The sequence below is a fragment of the Anguilla rostrata genome, chromosome 8 (assembly GCF_018555375.3).
Source record: "Anguilla rostrata isolate EN2019 chromosome 8, ASM1855537v3, whole genome shotgun sequence".
Classification (NCBI taxonomy): Eukaryota; Metazoa; Chordata; class Actinopteri; order Anguilliformes; family Anguillidae; genus Anguilla; species Anguilla rostrata.
This window is the reverse complement of record NC_057940.1, coordinates 51,613,663-51,630,588: the sequence shown is the minus strand read 5'-3', so window position 1 is coordinate 51,630,588 and position 16,926 is coordinate 51,613,663. Positions and strand designations below refer to the sequence as shown.

At 45.2% G+C, this 16,926-nt stretch overlaps 1 protein-coding gene across 1 annotated transcript; it reads right to left on the bottom strand.

Annotated features, from left to right (window-relative positions):
* Positions 1 to 317: 317 nt before the first annotated feature.
* On the bottom strand, positions 318 to 15,503 carry LOC135261932 (probable ATP-dependent RNA helicase ddx6). The gene is made up of 13 exons (XM_064348639.1): positions 15,341 to 15,503; positions 12,741 to 13,723; positions 12,336 to 12,399; positions 11,763 to 11,867; positions 11,484 to 11,613; positions 10,805 to 10,951; positions 9,539 to 9,633; positions 8,916 to 9,038; positions 7,993 to 8,121; positions 7,310 to 7,426; positions 6,159 to 6,222; positions 5,774 to 5,875; positions 318 to 5,542 (listed from the first exon to the last, which is right to left on the bottom strand). Exons 2-13 carry the CDS (start codon positions 12,920 to 12,922, stop codon positions 5,283 to 5,285), a joined length of 1,518 nt encoding a protein of 505 aa, XP_064204709.1. The 5' UTR covers positions 12,923 to 13,723; positions 15,341 to 15,503; the 3' UTR covers positions 318 to 5,282.
* Between the last annotated feature and the right edge of the window lie 1,423 nt (positions 15,504 to 16,926).

The window sequence follows — 16,926 nt, the reverse complement described above, 5'->3', positions numbered from 1 at the left end:
ATAGCTAGTTATGGAGGTTTTAAATTTCAGCAGCAGTTTGGAACAGACTTATCCCAAGACATATTTGTGTGGTCTGCATTTATATCCATTTGACATTTCTACAGCAAATCCTTAAAACAGGAAAGGCTTGTTTATAAAGGTGATCGATAAAAAAAGTTCTGCGCACACTGTCCACCTTGTGTGTAAAACCTGGGTGCTCTAGTCAAATATTACTTTCAATTTAACCCTTATTTCACCAGACAAATGTGGCAAATGCTGTTAATGTTAACGTGATGACAATTTACTCAAGTTGAAAAGAACTTCAGGGGAGCCAGAGGTCATGTGTCTTTTAAAAAATGTTTTTATTAAACTTGTTAATCCAATGGATCTCATTTCAGCATTTGTTTAAAATACAGTTTAGGCCAGGTTTAGAGAGGTATCAGAGAGAGCCCTCTGGAATTGCAAGCAAAATCACGTTTCAAAATTAAACATTCTTGATGGGTGTCACAAGCATGGTATAAGGAGTTTACATCTGTCAGTCTCAAAGAGCTGCAGGGATTTGAGAAAGAAAAAAAAAAAAACCCCAAAAAACAACCACCCATGGTTTGTACATGGAAAACGAAATGAATGTTTTAAGCTAAGGAAATAATTTTTTTAAAACTGGCACACAAAACTCATTGTGTATTTGCACTGGGCCCTCACACTTACGTTTCATTAAAATAACTTGTCTTGGCCTTTTATCAAGTTATCCAGAATTTACTAACTGACTCTGCTACTCTTAGATTAGATTTGAACATTCTTTTTAGGGATTAAAAACGTGACCTTTAACTTGAAGACCCTCAAGCTTTAGCTTTGTTTCTAATTTAATTTTTTTTTTAATTGGCCATGTGGACATACACATACATACTTCCTACAAACACTGAAAACTGGAGGCTTAAAATGAGAAGGGGAAAATGATAAAAATAAAAAATAAAATTAAAAAACACTAAAATAAATGACAATTAGCAGAGCGATTGAACCACGTGTTTATATTCATAATAAGGTTTTGTGTTCTGAATCAGTTCACAGATTTTCTGCTGGTGTTAAAAACTTTTCACCATGCACTTGATTCATTTTTATTTTGCACATCCTGGACACAAACACCGTGAACTTCTAGTTACCATATTTCACCTTAAATTCATCTCAATGCTTTAGAATTTCTTGCCTCTGGCCCTGCCCCCATCCCTTTGAACCTCTAGCATTTTAAGGTTTGTTTTCCCCCCCCAAATTCATTTTAGAGCAAGCCAAAAGTCCCAAGCATTGCAAGCCCCCAAACACACCACTCACATTTACTTGTGCAACTATTCATGTTGACAATTCACTCAGCAGAAAAGGTGCATGCACGCAGGCTGACATGCACTCTCACTCACTCAACTCACTCAACTCACTCAACTCAAAGTTACCAATCAGAATGACTGAATGCCTCCGATGCACAGCCACTGATGATGTCACACAGGCCAGCAGGCTATTTTGGTTGTTTTTGCTTCGATCTCAATCCTGAAATTAGCACTGAATAACATAAAATCTTCAACCTCCCTCCCCCCCACCAAATACTTAGGTATTCAGAAGCAAAATGAAACTGAATATGTACACAATTTACAGTAGAGTTTCTGATCTACCTAAACCCACTCCCGCCACCACCTGGGCCTCCCTACTCAGTACACTTTTTTGGTCATTTTTATTTATTTTTTTTAAATATAAAAAAAAAAACAATCCACAGATATTCCCTGTGCAGCAATCTTAATTCCAAGTGAAATGATATGATCTTGGGGTTTCACCCAAAACGGGAAAAAGAAGCCACAGAAGTATGAGAAATGCACCATTTTGTGTCAGCCATGAAGGATGAACGCTAGGCAGTGGTGGGCCAGGGTAGTCATTACGTTGATGTTGATGGACAGGCCTTTTCATGGCGCACATAATTAAAGCAGTCCACAACGAAACCCACCTCTAGTCCCACCAGCAAAAAAGGGCACATGTCAATGCAATGGATTGGTCCAAAGCATAAAAAAAAACATGGTTCTAGATACAGCAGGCAGACTTGATCAAAACTGACACGCAGTTTGTGGCCTTTGAATTTCAACATTTGTACTATAAAAAGAACACTTAAAACTAATATTGACTGCACAGGGAATTGAACAACAGACTATTGGCAAAAAATAAAAAGGTGTTTTTCAACTGGCTACAGTACAAGTCAGTTGGAAAAAGGTTTTAAATGACTTGGTGACCTACATATGCACTGGCTGCCAGTGGCCAGGTGCTTGCTGTCTTCTCTGCATATCTGTATTAAATATGTGACTGAAGCCTTCTTTACACTGCAGCCTGCAAGAACCAAAAAGAACCCTGATTAATCTGCACCACACCCAATTTGAACCCGTCTCCCAACCTGCCAGCTTCACATACAAGATTCAACAAAAAGTGTCCTTTAAGAAAAGCAACATCTTAGTTTGACGGTTTGTCTTTTTTAAAAATTTTTTAAATCATTTGCGATGCATTTCTTTGATAGAGGGAAATCACAGCTGCCAGTTTTGAAGATATGCTACGATTTTTCTTAAAAAAAAAAAAAAACCTCCTTTTTTCCTCAAGTTACAACTACATTGCAATTCTCCCCATCTCTTTTAACAAGAAAGGAAAGAACTGAAAGTAAGATGAACAGTAAAAAAAAAAAAAAAAGGATGATAAATGTTTTGGTTTCTCCAACAAAACAAAAAATACACAAATATACTGTACATGCCCACATCCAGGCCCTATACTGTCAGCACTGAAGCTCAGAAGGGCCACAATAAGCTACAATATGAAAGACTGAAGTCCCACAATCTGTGGAACCGACTTCCATTTGACTTTTGGGCTTCAGATGGTCACATGGTTAAATGTCTTGGCCTTGCAGTTCTGCCCAGTTGAAGAACAATTACAGCAAATTCCTTACAGAAATAACATTCCAGTTTGACAAAGCAGGAAGATCTATTTGCACAGGACAAGACTAACTCCAAAAAAGTATGCTGGAAAGGAATCCAACTTCTATGTTTTGCAAGTAAGAGAAAATGGGGGGGAGGGGGGGATGTCAGTGGATCCAAGTTGCCCTGCTGTTCTTGTGACCCCACCCTCTCTTATTACATACATGTGAAAAGTATGGCAAATTAACACGAGTAAACCCCCCCCCCCCAGCTTTAGCTGAAATGTGCTTGCGCTGTCATATTAAGTGCCTCCACGCGTGTGAAACTGCGGCCATTTTGTGTCCTGTATCACCAGTGTCCCGCACTCACGTGCCTCACTTCCCCTTCACGCTGCCCCTGTACCAGTGTACTGCTCTGCATACATTCCACGGCGTGTGCTGCTGTGCGTCAATGACCTGTGCAAGACCCACTTAACTAACTTTATTCCACAGTGTACTTGTCCACAGACTTCATATCAAAACACTGTAGTGAAGTATTCCAAGACCTCTTTAACAGGGCCAAACGCCTCTGGGTCTACTGCATAATACCGGAAAATACCTGAAATGTTGAGCTCAAAGGGCCAAGCGGCCCCAGTATTGCAATATTTCAACAAAACAGTTCACAGCTGGTGCTCAGGTATGCCACCTCTCCGACAGAAACAAGTTCTATTCCACACCAAACGGCCATGCAGGAGACCGGCACACCGCTCAACAGACATTAAAATGAACTACCCAAGAGCTCGGGGGCGTGCGCAGTCAACACAGAGAGCTGCCGCCCAAAAACACGCGGAAGACCAGATGAAAATGCCCCGGGACTGAGAGGAGTGACTGTAGTATGGAGAGAGGGCTAAAACAAGGCTGCAGCCTAGCGTTGGTCTTGCGTAATCACTGCCCTGGTCGTCTGTGTGCGTGTGCGCGTGTGTGTGTGTGTGTGAGAGAAAATGTGCGTTTGGGGAGTAATTAAGGCACTTGCGAGTCAGCCAGCGAGACTGAAAGATAGAAGTAGCGCGATGGTCACGTGACTGGCCAGGCCTGGGAAACAGCTGGTGCGGGAGGACGGGGCCTTGGGTCAAAGGCTCAAGGTCAAACGATGACCTTGAGGCCCGCAGTGTGGGGCGGGACATCGCCTCTGAGCCCGCGTGCCCTTTAGCTGCAGCGCGCCAAAGCAGCGAGCTGGCCCCAAACCCCCCCCCCCCACCCCCCCCACCCTCCCAAAAAAAAGCCCACGCAGGACACACTTTTCACGACAACAGAAGGTTCACACAGCACCGCGCAGTGCATTGCCTTCGCACCACACCGGCCAATCCGAGGCTGCGTTACATCTGGCCCGCGGCTGCGTTAGCGTGCTTCTCCAAACGCAACGCAACGCGAGAGCGGCCTTGGGGAATTAGGATAGGCACAGTCTGCCGGTCCCCGTGACGACGGAGGAGGCTTCTGAAGCCTTCTGAAGCTCCTCTCCGCTCAACAGGTCTGCCAACGGACTGGCTTCAGGGCTCAGTGGTGTGACTGGAGAGGGACTGTGGAATTTTGAAAGGTAGTGAGTTCGCACACGTACACGTCATGCTGATTCTGGTCCTGTCACAAAGGAAGAGTGACATGAACTGGTCTCGTGGAAGCATGCGTGTTTTCCCTTCATGAGAAACAGTCTAGAAGGTGAGTCGGCTGGTGGGGTCGGCAACATGGCCGACGGCTGAAATCGGCTGCAAGAACAACACAAGCGCGGCGGGGGGGGTGTATGTGCAAAAACACTTCTGCTGGGGACTGCTCTACCGATTCACCGGGGAAACTTTACCATAGCCAAACATAATATCGGATTAGAAAGGGACTGGAGGAGGAAACACAGTGAAAACTAAATGATTCAACTCAGAGAGCCTGACGTCCGAGTGCAAGCGCAGGACTGTGTGCAAAAAGCTGGCGTCGTCCTGTTTCCCTGGAAAACAAACGGCTGGGGTTAGGAACACCTATCACAAAATGGCTCCCGCCGGCAAGATGGTCTCCATGTTCGGGCTGTCAGTCCGCCCGTCACTCCCCAGATCGGTTCGGTCGCCACGTTCCTCGCAGGTAATCTCGTCCTTTCTCGGGTCCGTCCAAACGAAATGTCCCATTTCTTTCCAGCGGAGACGTTTCGTAGTCTCTGTCACTCCACAAAAGTAAAAGGAAGTCAATTTGCAGCGTACGCTCTGCGCTTGAAGTGATTTCAGCTCCTGTGCGTTTGTCATGCCGGCTGTGCAGACTCGGGTTCCCGTGCACGGGGGGGTGGGGATGGGGGTGGGGATGGGGGTGGGGGGTGGGGGTCAAAGGTCAAAGCTGGTGTCAGGCCTGTGCATCTCACCGGTCAGGACTCCTGAAGCAGCGCGGCCTCAGGCTCAGGCTCCGCCGCCGCGGCCTCAGGCTCCGCCTCCGCAGCCTCAGGCTCCGCCCCCGCGGCCTCCGCCTCGGGGTCGGCGGTGTGGAACTCGGCCACGTACAGGCTCTTGTCGATGCTGCCGGGGATGGGCTTGATGTCGGTGACCAGCTGGTCCTCGGTGGCCTTCAGGTTGAATCGGTCCTCAGAGGTGATGAGGTTGATGGCCAGGCCCAGGTGACCATACCTCCCTGAGAGGGGGGAGAAAGAGCATCAGACAAGGAGCGGAACCCAGCCTGCCAGCTTAGCACCTACGAGGGCTAAAGCAGGCCTGGAAGAGACGCATGAACAGCACATTCGGAAGAGAGATGTGCACACACGCGCACACACACAGACACACGCACACACATACATGTACACACACACACACACAGACATAGACACATACACACAGAGACACACACACACTCTCCCTCCCTCACCTGATCTCCCGATGCGGTGCAGGTAGGTCTCTGCATTCTTGGGGAAGTCAAAGTTGATGACCACATTCACAGCCTGGATGTCGATGCCCCTGGTGAACAGATCTGTGTGGGGACAGGACACACAACTTAACTGCGCAGCAGATACCAGCAGGCCTGCTTCTCTCCCAGCTCCACACAATGAGCCATGTACACACCAAGCCATCAGCCTGCATTATGCGCATGCAATCAAAGATCCTTTATAGTGGCTCTGCAATGTAAAACATTTATCAGGATTAATGACACTAAATTGTACAAAAAAGTGGTAAAGCTCTAATTAAAGAAACGTAACCGCACATATTCAACAATTCTGAAAGCAGTTTAGCTGATCCAGAAGACGGAGGCCTACCTGTGCTTACGAGGTTCCTACAGAGTCCGTTCCTGAAGTCATGGAACACGCGGTTCCTGTACTCCTGTGGGGATAAAGCACAGACCGGCTCAGAGTCAGGACAAAAGAGACAGAGGGGTACAGGACAGGAGAGACAGAGGGGTACAGGACAGGAGAGACAGAGGGGTACAGGACAAGAGAGACAGAGGGGTACAGGACAGGAGAGACAGAGGGGTACAGGACAGGAGAGACAGAGGGGTACAGGACAGGAGAGACAGAGGGGTACAGGACAGGAGAGACAGAGGGGTACAGGACAGGAGAGACAGAGGGGTACAGGACAGGAGAGACAGAGGGGTATAGGACAGGAGAGACAGAGGGGTACAGGACAGGAGATACAGGACAGGAGACACAGAGGAGTATAGGGCAGGAGATATAGAGGGGTACAGGACAGGATACAGAGGGGTACAGGACAGGAGAGACAGAGGGGTACAGGACAGGAGAGACAGAGGGGTACAGGACAGGAGAGACAGAGGGGTACAGGACAGGAGAGACAGAGGGGTACAGGACAGGAGAGAGAGAGGGGTACAGGACAGGAGAGACAGAGGGGTACAGGACAGGAGATACAGAGGGGTACAGGACAGGAGAGACAGAAGTGTACAGGACAGGAGAGACAGAGGGGTACAGGACAAGAGAGACAGAGGGGTACAGGACAGGAGAGACAGAGGGGTACAGGACAGGAGATAGAGGGGTACAGACTAGGCTGGGTGTTTCTGCCACACCCATGCCACCACCAGAGGGAGTCAGAGATATTATCATCATACAGAAAATACGACGACTCATTTTCTGTATATGAATCTTCAAATTGATTAACAAGCTCACTGGTTATCAGATCATTAGACCTCTTTGTGCAATCCACTGGAAATGTATTTGAACACCCTGAGTACATTATCATTTTCAATTATATAAAATATTTAAGATTTTAAAAGTGATAACCAGTTGCTCTTTTGTCCCCATTATTGCTCACAGTATTTCAATGGAAGCACATAAAGGCTATTAGCTGGGTGACCAGCATTTGATTATTTCATTTTTTTAACAGACACAGGCGTTAATAATGCTGAAGGAAGGCACTCAGGACGATTGGTAGTCCTGCAAGCCCTCTACACTGGTCTCACCTGCATCATCTTGGCATGGATGTAGAAGCAGGAGTAGCCCAGCTGAGTGATCTTCTTGGCCAGGAGCTCCACCCTCTGGGTGGAGTTACAGAAAATGATGGACTGGTTAATCTGCAGCTATAAAAGAGAGAGAGAGAGAGAGAGAGCAGTGGTCACAAAAAAATCCTTTAAACACTAACAATTTTACAGTACATGTCTGAGCTCAGTGTAGGTGTCTAATGGGCCTCAGTGTGTCTAATGGGCCTCGGTGCGGCTGTCTAATGGGCCCCACAGTGCAGGTGTCTAATAGGCCTCAGTCTGTCTAATGGGCCTCAGTGCAGGTGTCTAATGGGCCCCACAGTGCAGGTGTCTAATAGGCCTCAGTCTGTCTAATGGGCCTCAGTGCAGGTGTCTAATGGGCCCCACAGTACAGGTGCGTAATGGGCCTCAGTGCAGGTGTCTAATGGGCCCCACAGTGCAGGTGTCTAATGGGCCTTAGTGCAGGTGTCTAATGGGCCCCAGAGCGCAGGTGTGTAATGGGCCCCACAGTGCAGGTGTCCAATGGGCCTCAGTGCAGGTGTCTAATGGGCCTCAGTGCAGGTGTCTAATGGGCCTCAGTGCAGGTGTCTAATGGGCCCCACAGTGCAGGTGTCTAATGGGCCCCACAGCGCAGGTGTCTAATGGGCCTCAGTGCAGGTTCTCACCCTGGAGAAGAGCGTGTTCAGGCAGTGCACTTTCTGCCTCTCGGTGACGTAGGCGTAGTACTGGGTGATGCCCTTCAGCGTGAGCTCATCCATCAGGTTAATCTCATAGGGCTTCTGGAGGTGCTTTGCCTGGGTGGGGGGATGAGGAGGAGAATTAACAAAGGAAGCGACACAGTGTAGTGCGAGATAAAGGCTGCAGCAGACTGAGGACTCTTATCAAGCAACTACGAGCATTTCAGAGCCTCTGAACAGACTAGGGCTGTTCAAAAAATTCTTTTTTTTTTTTAAGTTTCATTTCCTGTGCTAACGTTACTTCCTCTGTCAACAAAAAACGTTCTGCCCTGGACCCAGAGCAACTGGATCGTCTGGTTTTCCTTGCCAATAACCTCCGGTGATGCTCCATGGACACCTAACGCTACTGGTCAGCTAGTCTCTTTTTTCACTTCGTTCAACAGATCTGGTCAGCTAACAATTTAGGCTAAATAATGTTCCCATGGCAGGCTATGTTTCCTTTCTGTTCTGAAGATGTTGATAAAACTGGATGATGAAGGAAGTAAAAAAAATTAAACAGAGTAAGTAATTTATGTTGTTTAAGGCTACAGGTTTTAGCAGTTTCAATAGTTTGTGTGTTAAGAAATAAACAGGGATTTCCTATAAACAATCATTTCCCTATTATTGTGATTAATAAATGCCGAGTTGTGGCAAATCACATCCATGAGAAAGTGCTTTATTCATTTGCGCATTAGGCTATAGAAACTGCAGGAGGGGGTTCATTTATAACATGAACTTGCGTGCATACGTCACCGGTGACTTAGCGAAATCGAAATGGATACTTTGGGGGCGAACGTGCGGATTTAAACAGTCAAATAACACCGCCCCTTGGTAGCAGTGCTGCGGAAGCCCCTAAACGAGCAGCGCCTCACCATGAACTTCTGCACGCTGATGGGGAAGGTGGCCGAGTAGAGCAGGATCTGCCGGCCCTTGGCCAGGAAGCTGATGATGTCCTCGATCAGGACCACGAAGTCCTGAGACAGCAGCTTATCGGCCTGGCGGAGAGGAGGGACAGATCAGAGGAGCCGCTCGTACCGCCATTACTACAGTTTTATCGCCATTACTACACTTTTACCACCATTACTTCACTATTACCACCATTACTGCACTATTACTGCAGTTTTACCACCATTACTGCACTATTACCACCATTACTGCAGTTTTACCACCATTACTGCACTATTACCACCATTACGGCAGTTTCACCACCATTACTACACTATTACCACCATTACTGCACTATTACCACCATTACTACAGTTTTACCACCATTACTGCACTATTACCACCATGTTGTGAGTATTATATTCAGCACTGCTGATATGGGTACATCTGAACTCACACAACAGTTTGTAACCAAATTTAGGCAAGTGCTACAACCATATGCGCTTTGGCTTGACCTACCAGCTGACCGATTTCCTGACCCGTTTCTGCGAAAGTGTGGTTTTGCTGGCAAGCGTGCGTGCATTAGAGCAGGCTAACCGCATCTCCATACCTCATCCATCACCATTATCTGCACCCTGTCCACTTTGGCCACGCCCTTCTTTATCAGGTCCAGGATTCTGCCTGGGGTGGCGATCACCACATGCACTGCGGGAGGTAGCAGAGGGCGGGGAGGGGGAGGGGGGGGTCAAAGCACAGCCCAACAGAGGGAACCAAGCACAGTGCTCAGAATCACACTCTGCATTGTGCTACGTGAAACACAGTTTAACAGTGCAGTTCATTAAGGACTCCAGGCCGCAGTACAGAAGCAGCCCGGGCTGGGGTTGGTCCCAGTTTTCATTTCTTATCAGTGAGTGGCCTCTAAACATTTGGAGGCAAGGTAGGCAACATTTAGCACCCAGCCTCATGGGACAATAACAAGCCAAGTACTCAAGAGTCAGAAGAGCTACAGACTGGTAAACCCTGCACAGGAGACACTTCTCAGACCCAGTGTTGTGTAAAACATTATTTCTGTAACATACAGTGAGGCTCCGAGATCAACTCTCTCCTTTTTAGATTTCAAGGGCCTGTTTGACAAAGCAGGATTACCCAGTTAGCCAGATAACTGCACTGAGTAAAATCCAGAACAGCTGTTTTTACTTCAGTCCATGTTCCAGATCTGGGAGGGTTTTACTTGGTGCAGTTATCCAGACAACCTGGTAAGCCCGCTTGGTGATACAGGTCCCAGCTCTTTTCCCTAGTCAGGCACTGTAGTACTAGTCTGGGCCAAAAGGACCTTTTAATCTGGCTACTCTTTCCGGACAACACCAAGAAAAGTGTTGACATTACTCCTAGAGCTCTGGTTGTCCACAACATGAGAAGACACTTACTCTTAGACAAACACGTTTCATTAGTTTTGATTATGAAATTTGGAAGATAAGTTGTATTCCAACAATATTAAAACTGATATGTACGGACGACCAACGCCCAAATGATGACCAGGATGAACAGCCTTTTGTTCATCCTGGTGAATCCAAAAAATATTTTTCTTTTAAATCCTTTTAAAGGAAGCCCTGGCCAAGATGGTGCAGCACACAGAGACAACTACAACACAGCACAGAAGAATAAAAAAAGCAACCATAAAACATTCACATTCACCAAAAAAACAACTATGAAAAATATTCCCCTCTGGGTCATTACAACCAGTTACTACAACAGCAGACTTGTTACTGTAAGCTCAGTGAAAAAAAGTGTTCATTGTGGGGGGGCAGGAGAGGGCCATAAACCATGAGTGACAGATAGATAGATTTAGGCCTCCCCTGCTCCTAGAGGCAGTTACCGGTCTCGTCCAGCCGCATGATGTCGTCTCTCAGGTTGGTGCCCCCGGTGGTGGCCATGACCTTGACCCCGCCCAGATGCTTGCTGACCTGGATGCTGATCTGGCTGACCTGCAGGGCCAGCTCCCGAGTGGGCACCATCACCATCGCTGGCCGAGGGAGAGGGAACCACGCGCCGCACCATTAAAACCTCTGGCCAATCAGTGGCACTGATCGATCAATCAATTATTAGATAGAAGAAAGAAAGAAAAAAAACAGCAGTACTAATACTAACGGCCTTGAAGACCAGATTTGAGTATCCCTGATGTAGACGATCCATGCACTGGTTCCAAGTACCTGCTTCAGTAAAGTACCGAATGAGGTCAGTTCTGTTCGCCTCAATCTCCTGTGCTAGCTGTAACTCACACCTGGGGTTACCGCTTTAACCACTGACCACTTCCGCCAACGCCGCAGATATTTTCTTTCAATTCAGAAGGGGCAACTGCTGATTTATTTATAGGAAACCATCGTCACCGGCAGGCAACGCTTGTTTTTCCAATTCGTTCTAAGCTCACGGGGATGTTTTTGTGTCACCGGCGGTGTCAATGTGCACGTATGACTAAACGGAATTTCAGCGTCATCGCGTACGTATGACTGAATGGAGCTTCAGTGTCACCGCGCAAACGGGAACGCGCGTCTCACCCTGTATGAAGTCCTTCTTCAGGTCTATCCTCTCCAGTAAGGGGATGAGATAGGCGCCGCTCTTCCCCGTGCCGTTCTTGGCCCGGGCCAAAATGTCCCTGCCGGACAGCGCGATGGGGATGCTCTCCTCCTGTAAGGGGAGGGACCGAGAGCGAGGCCGTTAGACGGGACGGAGACACCGGGGGGGGAAAATCCGCAAAAAGCCGCAGCGGCCGTTGCCGCCGCCGACGGGCGAGGACGCCGACGGCGAGAGCCGGGGCGCGGACGAGCGGCAGGTACCTGGATGGGGGAGGGCTTCTCCCAGCCCATTTCGAAGATGCCCATCAGGAGCTCCCGCTTCAGGCAGTAGTCCTCAAACTCGTTACCCTTCGTAGCGGTCACATCCTGGGGGGGGGGACAGACGGAACAAGAGAGGGGGAGAGAAGATGGAGGGGGGAGTATTAGCACCCAAATGCTAAATGTAAAAGAGAACATAGCTTGGAATTACAAAGCTCTTTCGCAAAAAAAAAAAAAAAAAAAAATGTTTTTGGGTATGAAATAATGGAAGATTTTAGAAAGTTCAAACACAAATCAAGACACAGCGCTTGCATTACATCTACATGCCAAAAATTACTTTTACACAATTGTATGTCACAGAGACATAAACTCTCAATTTTGCTAAATTACCAAATATTTCCGACAGCAAAACATAATTCTAATCAGAGGAGAGGAGACTGTTTCGGCAAAAGACTGAAGCACAGCGGCATAGTCAAACACTGGCAGACAAAAAAAGCGAGCACGCTCAGCTTGGAATCTCTAAGAGCTGTGATAATGTGAATACAAATCGGTAACTTTGCACGTGTGGAAACTCACTGAAGTTCTCATTCGAGTGTCTTTAGGAGGCAGCTGCAGGTTCTTCTTCCAGTCATCGCCAAACCTTCAAGCGGAATAAGACAGGAAAAAAAACATAAGAGGACTTTTTCTTTTTTTAAAACAGACGAAACTGCGCACAACTCCGGCTGAAGAGCAAAATAAAGATGTTACACACATTGAGGATTGATAGGTTACTGAGGTTGGTGAACAAATTCACAGAAGGGCAGCCATTTGTTTTCAATGACTGATTTGCATTGATCAACACCGCAAAGCAGTCTGATCTGTTTGAGCTTGCAGGCCACCTAGAGACAGATCACTCCTCAACACTAATGAAAACCCGCTAACGTGTTTGTAATGGAGGTGGGGCGGGGACACAAAGAGAACAGCTATTCACACAGGCCTTACCTGATGCCACCGCCATCCTGTGCGCCAATACCATCTTTTGGAGGAGCACCTGGGGCCTTCCCCGGCTGTGAGCCGAGTGCGAAGGGTCCCGGCTGAGGGGAAGCTGGTTTGGGCTGCCCCCTCATTTGCCCGTTCAGCCCCACGACCACAGAGGCGAGGTTCTCCGTTCTTGCGGTAGCCATTTCTCAGAAGTCTTTTCCCTGACCTCTTAACTACTAAGAGCTAGATTCGATTTCCCTTGACAGGTTTTCCCCACAAATTTTATTTCTATGATTGTATTGCTTTTTTGTAATGTAAACGTACTCTTGAATTTTTTTCTTTTTATGTTAGAACTTCATAATACTCTTATATATACAAACTGGTCCGTACAGCACAAACCTCTTAAAAATAAAGAAGCACTGTACATGTGAAAAAATATCACAACAGCTCTTCCAAAAGAAGAGAAATTACAATTTATATAAATAAATATATTATATACTCGCACACAATATAGAAAATTATATCTGAGCGTGTACAGTGGTAAAGTAAGTCCTAGATTAGAACTGCTAAGGCAATATGAACTGAAGAAACAGTTTCTGGAAATATTTTTTCAACTCAAAAACTCAAACTTTTTATACTTGTTTTACCAATAGAGCACTTTTTTCCCTTCTCTTTTAAAGTCACTTTATTGTAAAGTGGCTTTCTGACCCCAACAGGTTCAATTATTAAATGTATCTCTGTCTTCCAATATTCAGCCGTTTCAGATTAGACCTGTGCATCTGTTTCAAAGTTTCCGCTGAAATAAAATGTACGGCATAAACCACTGGTGGTCTGAAAGCAAACTGGTCTATGTGGCCCTTCTGGTCTTTGTTTGACAGTGTCTTCTGCTCCTGTTTCCTTGATCTCTGCCTATCCGGTGGTCTCCCCTACTCTCTGAGCCTGTGGGAGAGCGAACTGCGACGTGTGGTCACTTCTATGGGCCCAAAACTCCAATCTGCAAAAACCTGTCAGGACAGCAGGAGGGAAACATGTTCAAACACCGCATGGGAATAAAACTGATTTTGATCATCTAAATGCATCATCTATATCATCTAATGATTCTCCGGGTCAGTATGTTAAATCTGGCCAATGAATAAAATTAAAAGAGTTCCAATCCAGAGGTGCAGTTCAATATTAAGAGGCAACAGTGGGGAGAGACTGTTCAAGTCTGTTCAAGACCTCCTCAAGATAAGGACTCTCCATCCTTTGATGTTAATGTTTTATCCATATATCCCTTTAGAACACCATATAAATAACGTTAATAATCTCTACTGTTGTGGAAATGTAGAGATCAAGATCATACGTTGATACTGTTATCATCTTTAGGGCCTATAAATATGATTAAGTCAATAGCACCTAACCTGATTCTCTTTGCAAAGGGGGTGGTTAACTGGTGGTATACTGAAACTGGGGTTAAGGTGGTGATGCTAAATTGTGCTCATAGGCTAGCGTATAATGCAGTGGTTTAACATTCAAACTCGTACACTCCTTGCTTTCGCTTTATTTACAGCATTCACTTTAAATTCGCAAACACCCCCCAACTGTGCCATGCCCACGTGGTGATCTCGGCAATCACAACCCTCCCCATAAGAGTCCAATTTAGCTTTGGCTGCGTAAGTATTATTAACTCAAGACCGTAGACTAAGTGCTTGATTTCGCTTATTATGTAACCTTACTTGGTCACTAACCTAAATGTCGTAGGAAAGGTTGCGACTATTAGTAATGACAGCGACCCAGTTTACCTGTCAAGCAAGGGAAATGTTTCCGCTGAAAACAAATAAGTTGGCTAACTGTTAGCTTGCCTGTTACGAATACTAACGTTTGCTAACGTTAACACCTGATAAGCCGAGCTCGCCAAGTAACTTGGCAAAAGCAGGCTAGCTAGCTAACGTTAGTTCAGTTGGTCGTGTTAAGCAAAGTTGCCTTACTACGGGGAACATATCGAAGCTAGCTAATAGCATGCCATTTGCTTTTGTGTGTTGCTAACATATTTAACAAAGTAGCTGTCCATTTTGCAAGGTGAAGAATGAAATACTGTCAACACGCAGTTAGCGCCTGGTAACTTAGCTTCAAAATAGCTTTCGGGTGTAGCTGTTAAAATGAGCAAGGCCACAATTTTAAACGGCTGACGTTAGCTGCAGCTAGTTTACCAAACTGTTCGCTAGATGCAGACCTTACGGGGTCACCAGATTTGAGAAGAAGCACAACCGTAATAATTCGCACTAGCCTGCTAACATGAATTTTATCATGTACTGTTAGCTAACGTACATTTTATCATGCACAGTAGCTAACGTCACACGCTACTTAGCTACAAAAACGACCTTATGTTAGCCTACTAACTTAGGCAAGCACATAGCGAGAAACGTCACAATTACCTATTTTTAAGTGCAACTACCCAGAGCAGATAAAAAATAAATAAATACGCCGCTGGCACGCTAGTCAGTAATCGTTAGCTAGCCATCTCTGCTACCTTGCTAACGTTAACGTTAGCAAGCTCATTAGCTAATTAGCAATGGACATCTTGTAAGTTCAACAACAGATTTGCATGGTTTCGTTTAACTATATGATAAAGCAGTCTTTACCTCTTGTCCTGGTAAATTATTTTTCTTTTCAGTTGTAGCTTATAACTAACCATAAATTAAATTGTTTTATTTATTTAATTCTTTTCAAATGCACGTCTTTTTCTATTGTGTCTCCTCTTGGCAATTCAACATGGCCGCTCTTTTTCCCTTGCCACAAACGAACGACTAGCCAGGCGTGTTTATATTTTGTGCGTGCCGGGTACTGTAGTTTTCTTTCCAGCCATTCCGCTCTGGCATGATGCAGGCTGTGTAGAAGATTGTCAGTTTCGCAGAATTTGGAAATCAGGAACCATATTGACAACACTTAAAATATGTATTTTTTAAAAATTAAATAAACAGTTGATACATTTGAAGGATCGGAATCTGCTTAAGATTAAGTTTATGCTAAATGTATGTCTCCCCCCTTTTTTTAAACACAAGCATTTAATAAATAAACAAATAAATACATTAATAAATAAATATGGGTGTAGAACACATTTTAATGTTCTAATTGTTCTATGATTAAAACGAAAGAATGAATTATTAGCTTCATATTTTTTCTTCATTATTTGTCACTGTCTTCTAACTGTGCTTTAACACAAACCTGCTTATGACAACAATTTATGACGGTGCAATTGCCATTGTGATGGCAGCATTGTTAGTTAAGTTTATATACTATATTTAATACATATATTTGAATTAATAGTTGATATTGATGGGATGATTTCTGGTTTGCCACTTTGATATTAATCTCCAAAAGTCTTCCCGTCAGTTCAATCTTCTTTTCTTCGCTTGTCTGTTTTTTTGTTTTCCTTTCGCATGATGTCTTTCTTTGATTAGCAATTGTTCTTTATATTGTTTTTTCGTTGATGTGGGAGATTGGATTGCTGTTTGCTTGGTACAGAGCATTGGTCTGGGAAGTAAGATATTTTGAATTAATTTCCTATTAGTGCCACGTTTAAGATGATAATTCAGAACGACAGCAATAATAATGGTCAAGTCCCCAACTGCTTTTATGTGGCACAAAGATATCTGATTTCAGAATAATCGAAAAATCAGTCTCCAACAACAACAGCAGCGCTTGATGTGATTAGGATGTGCAGGTTGTACCTTCTATCACCAAATAAGCAGTTGTATCCACTGTACCTAATTAAACAATTGAACATTCACCATTGGTCATGAGTAGTCATTGTCACTGATCCTCCAGTTCAACGTGCACTTATTGCTGCACTCTTTGCTTTAAATTATTCAGCAGGTTTGGCAGGAGCACATTTTAAGTAATTATATAAACAACACAGGACACCTCTCTGCACACCCCTGACAGTAATATGCCGTTCATTGTCACAGTTAAATATTGTTCCGCACAGTTTTCTCACAGTGAGTGAGTAAAAGCTTATTTATATAGCTCCTTTCAAGAGCAAGTTCACAAAGTGCTTTACTGAAGCATAAAATAAAAACAGACAGGGCCACAGAGACCAAGCATCGACTTTAACCGAAAGCCAGTCGGTACAGAAACCTTTACTGTGTAAAGGTGTCCACAGCGATCACAGATCTTAAGTCTAAAGGGAGGCAGTTCCACAGTTTGGGAGCTACTGTGGCAAAACCTT

Bases quoted from the DNA above. Each gene is read 5' to 3' on its own strand.
- LOC135261932 (XM_064348639.1), bottom strand. From the start codon at position 12,922: ATGGCTACCGCAAGAACGGAGAACCTCGCCTCTGTGGTCGTGGGGCTG. The intron at 8,122-8,915 runs GTGAGGCGCTGC...CCCCCCACCCAG, and splicing joins TCAGCGTGCAGAAGTTCATG to GCAAAGCACCTCCAGAAGCC. The intron at 5,876-6,158 runs GTAGGCCTCCGT...GTCCCCACACAG, and splicing joins TAGGAACCTCGTAAGCACAG to ATCTGTTCACCAGGGGCATC.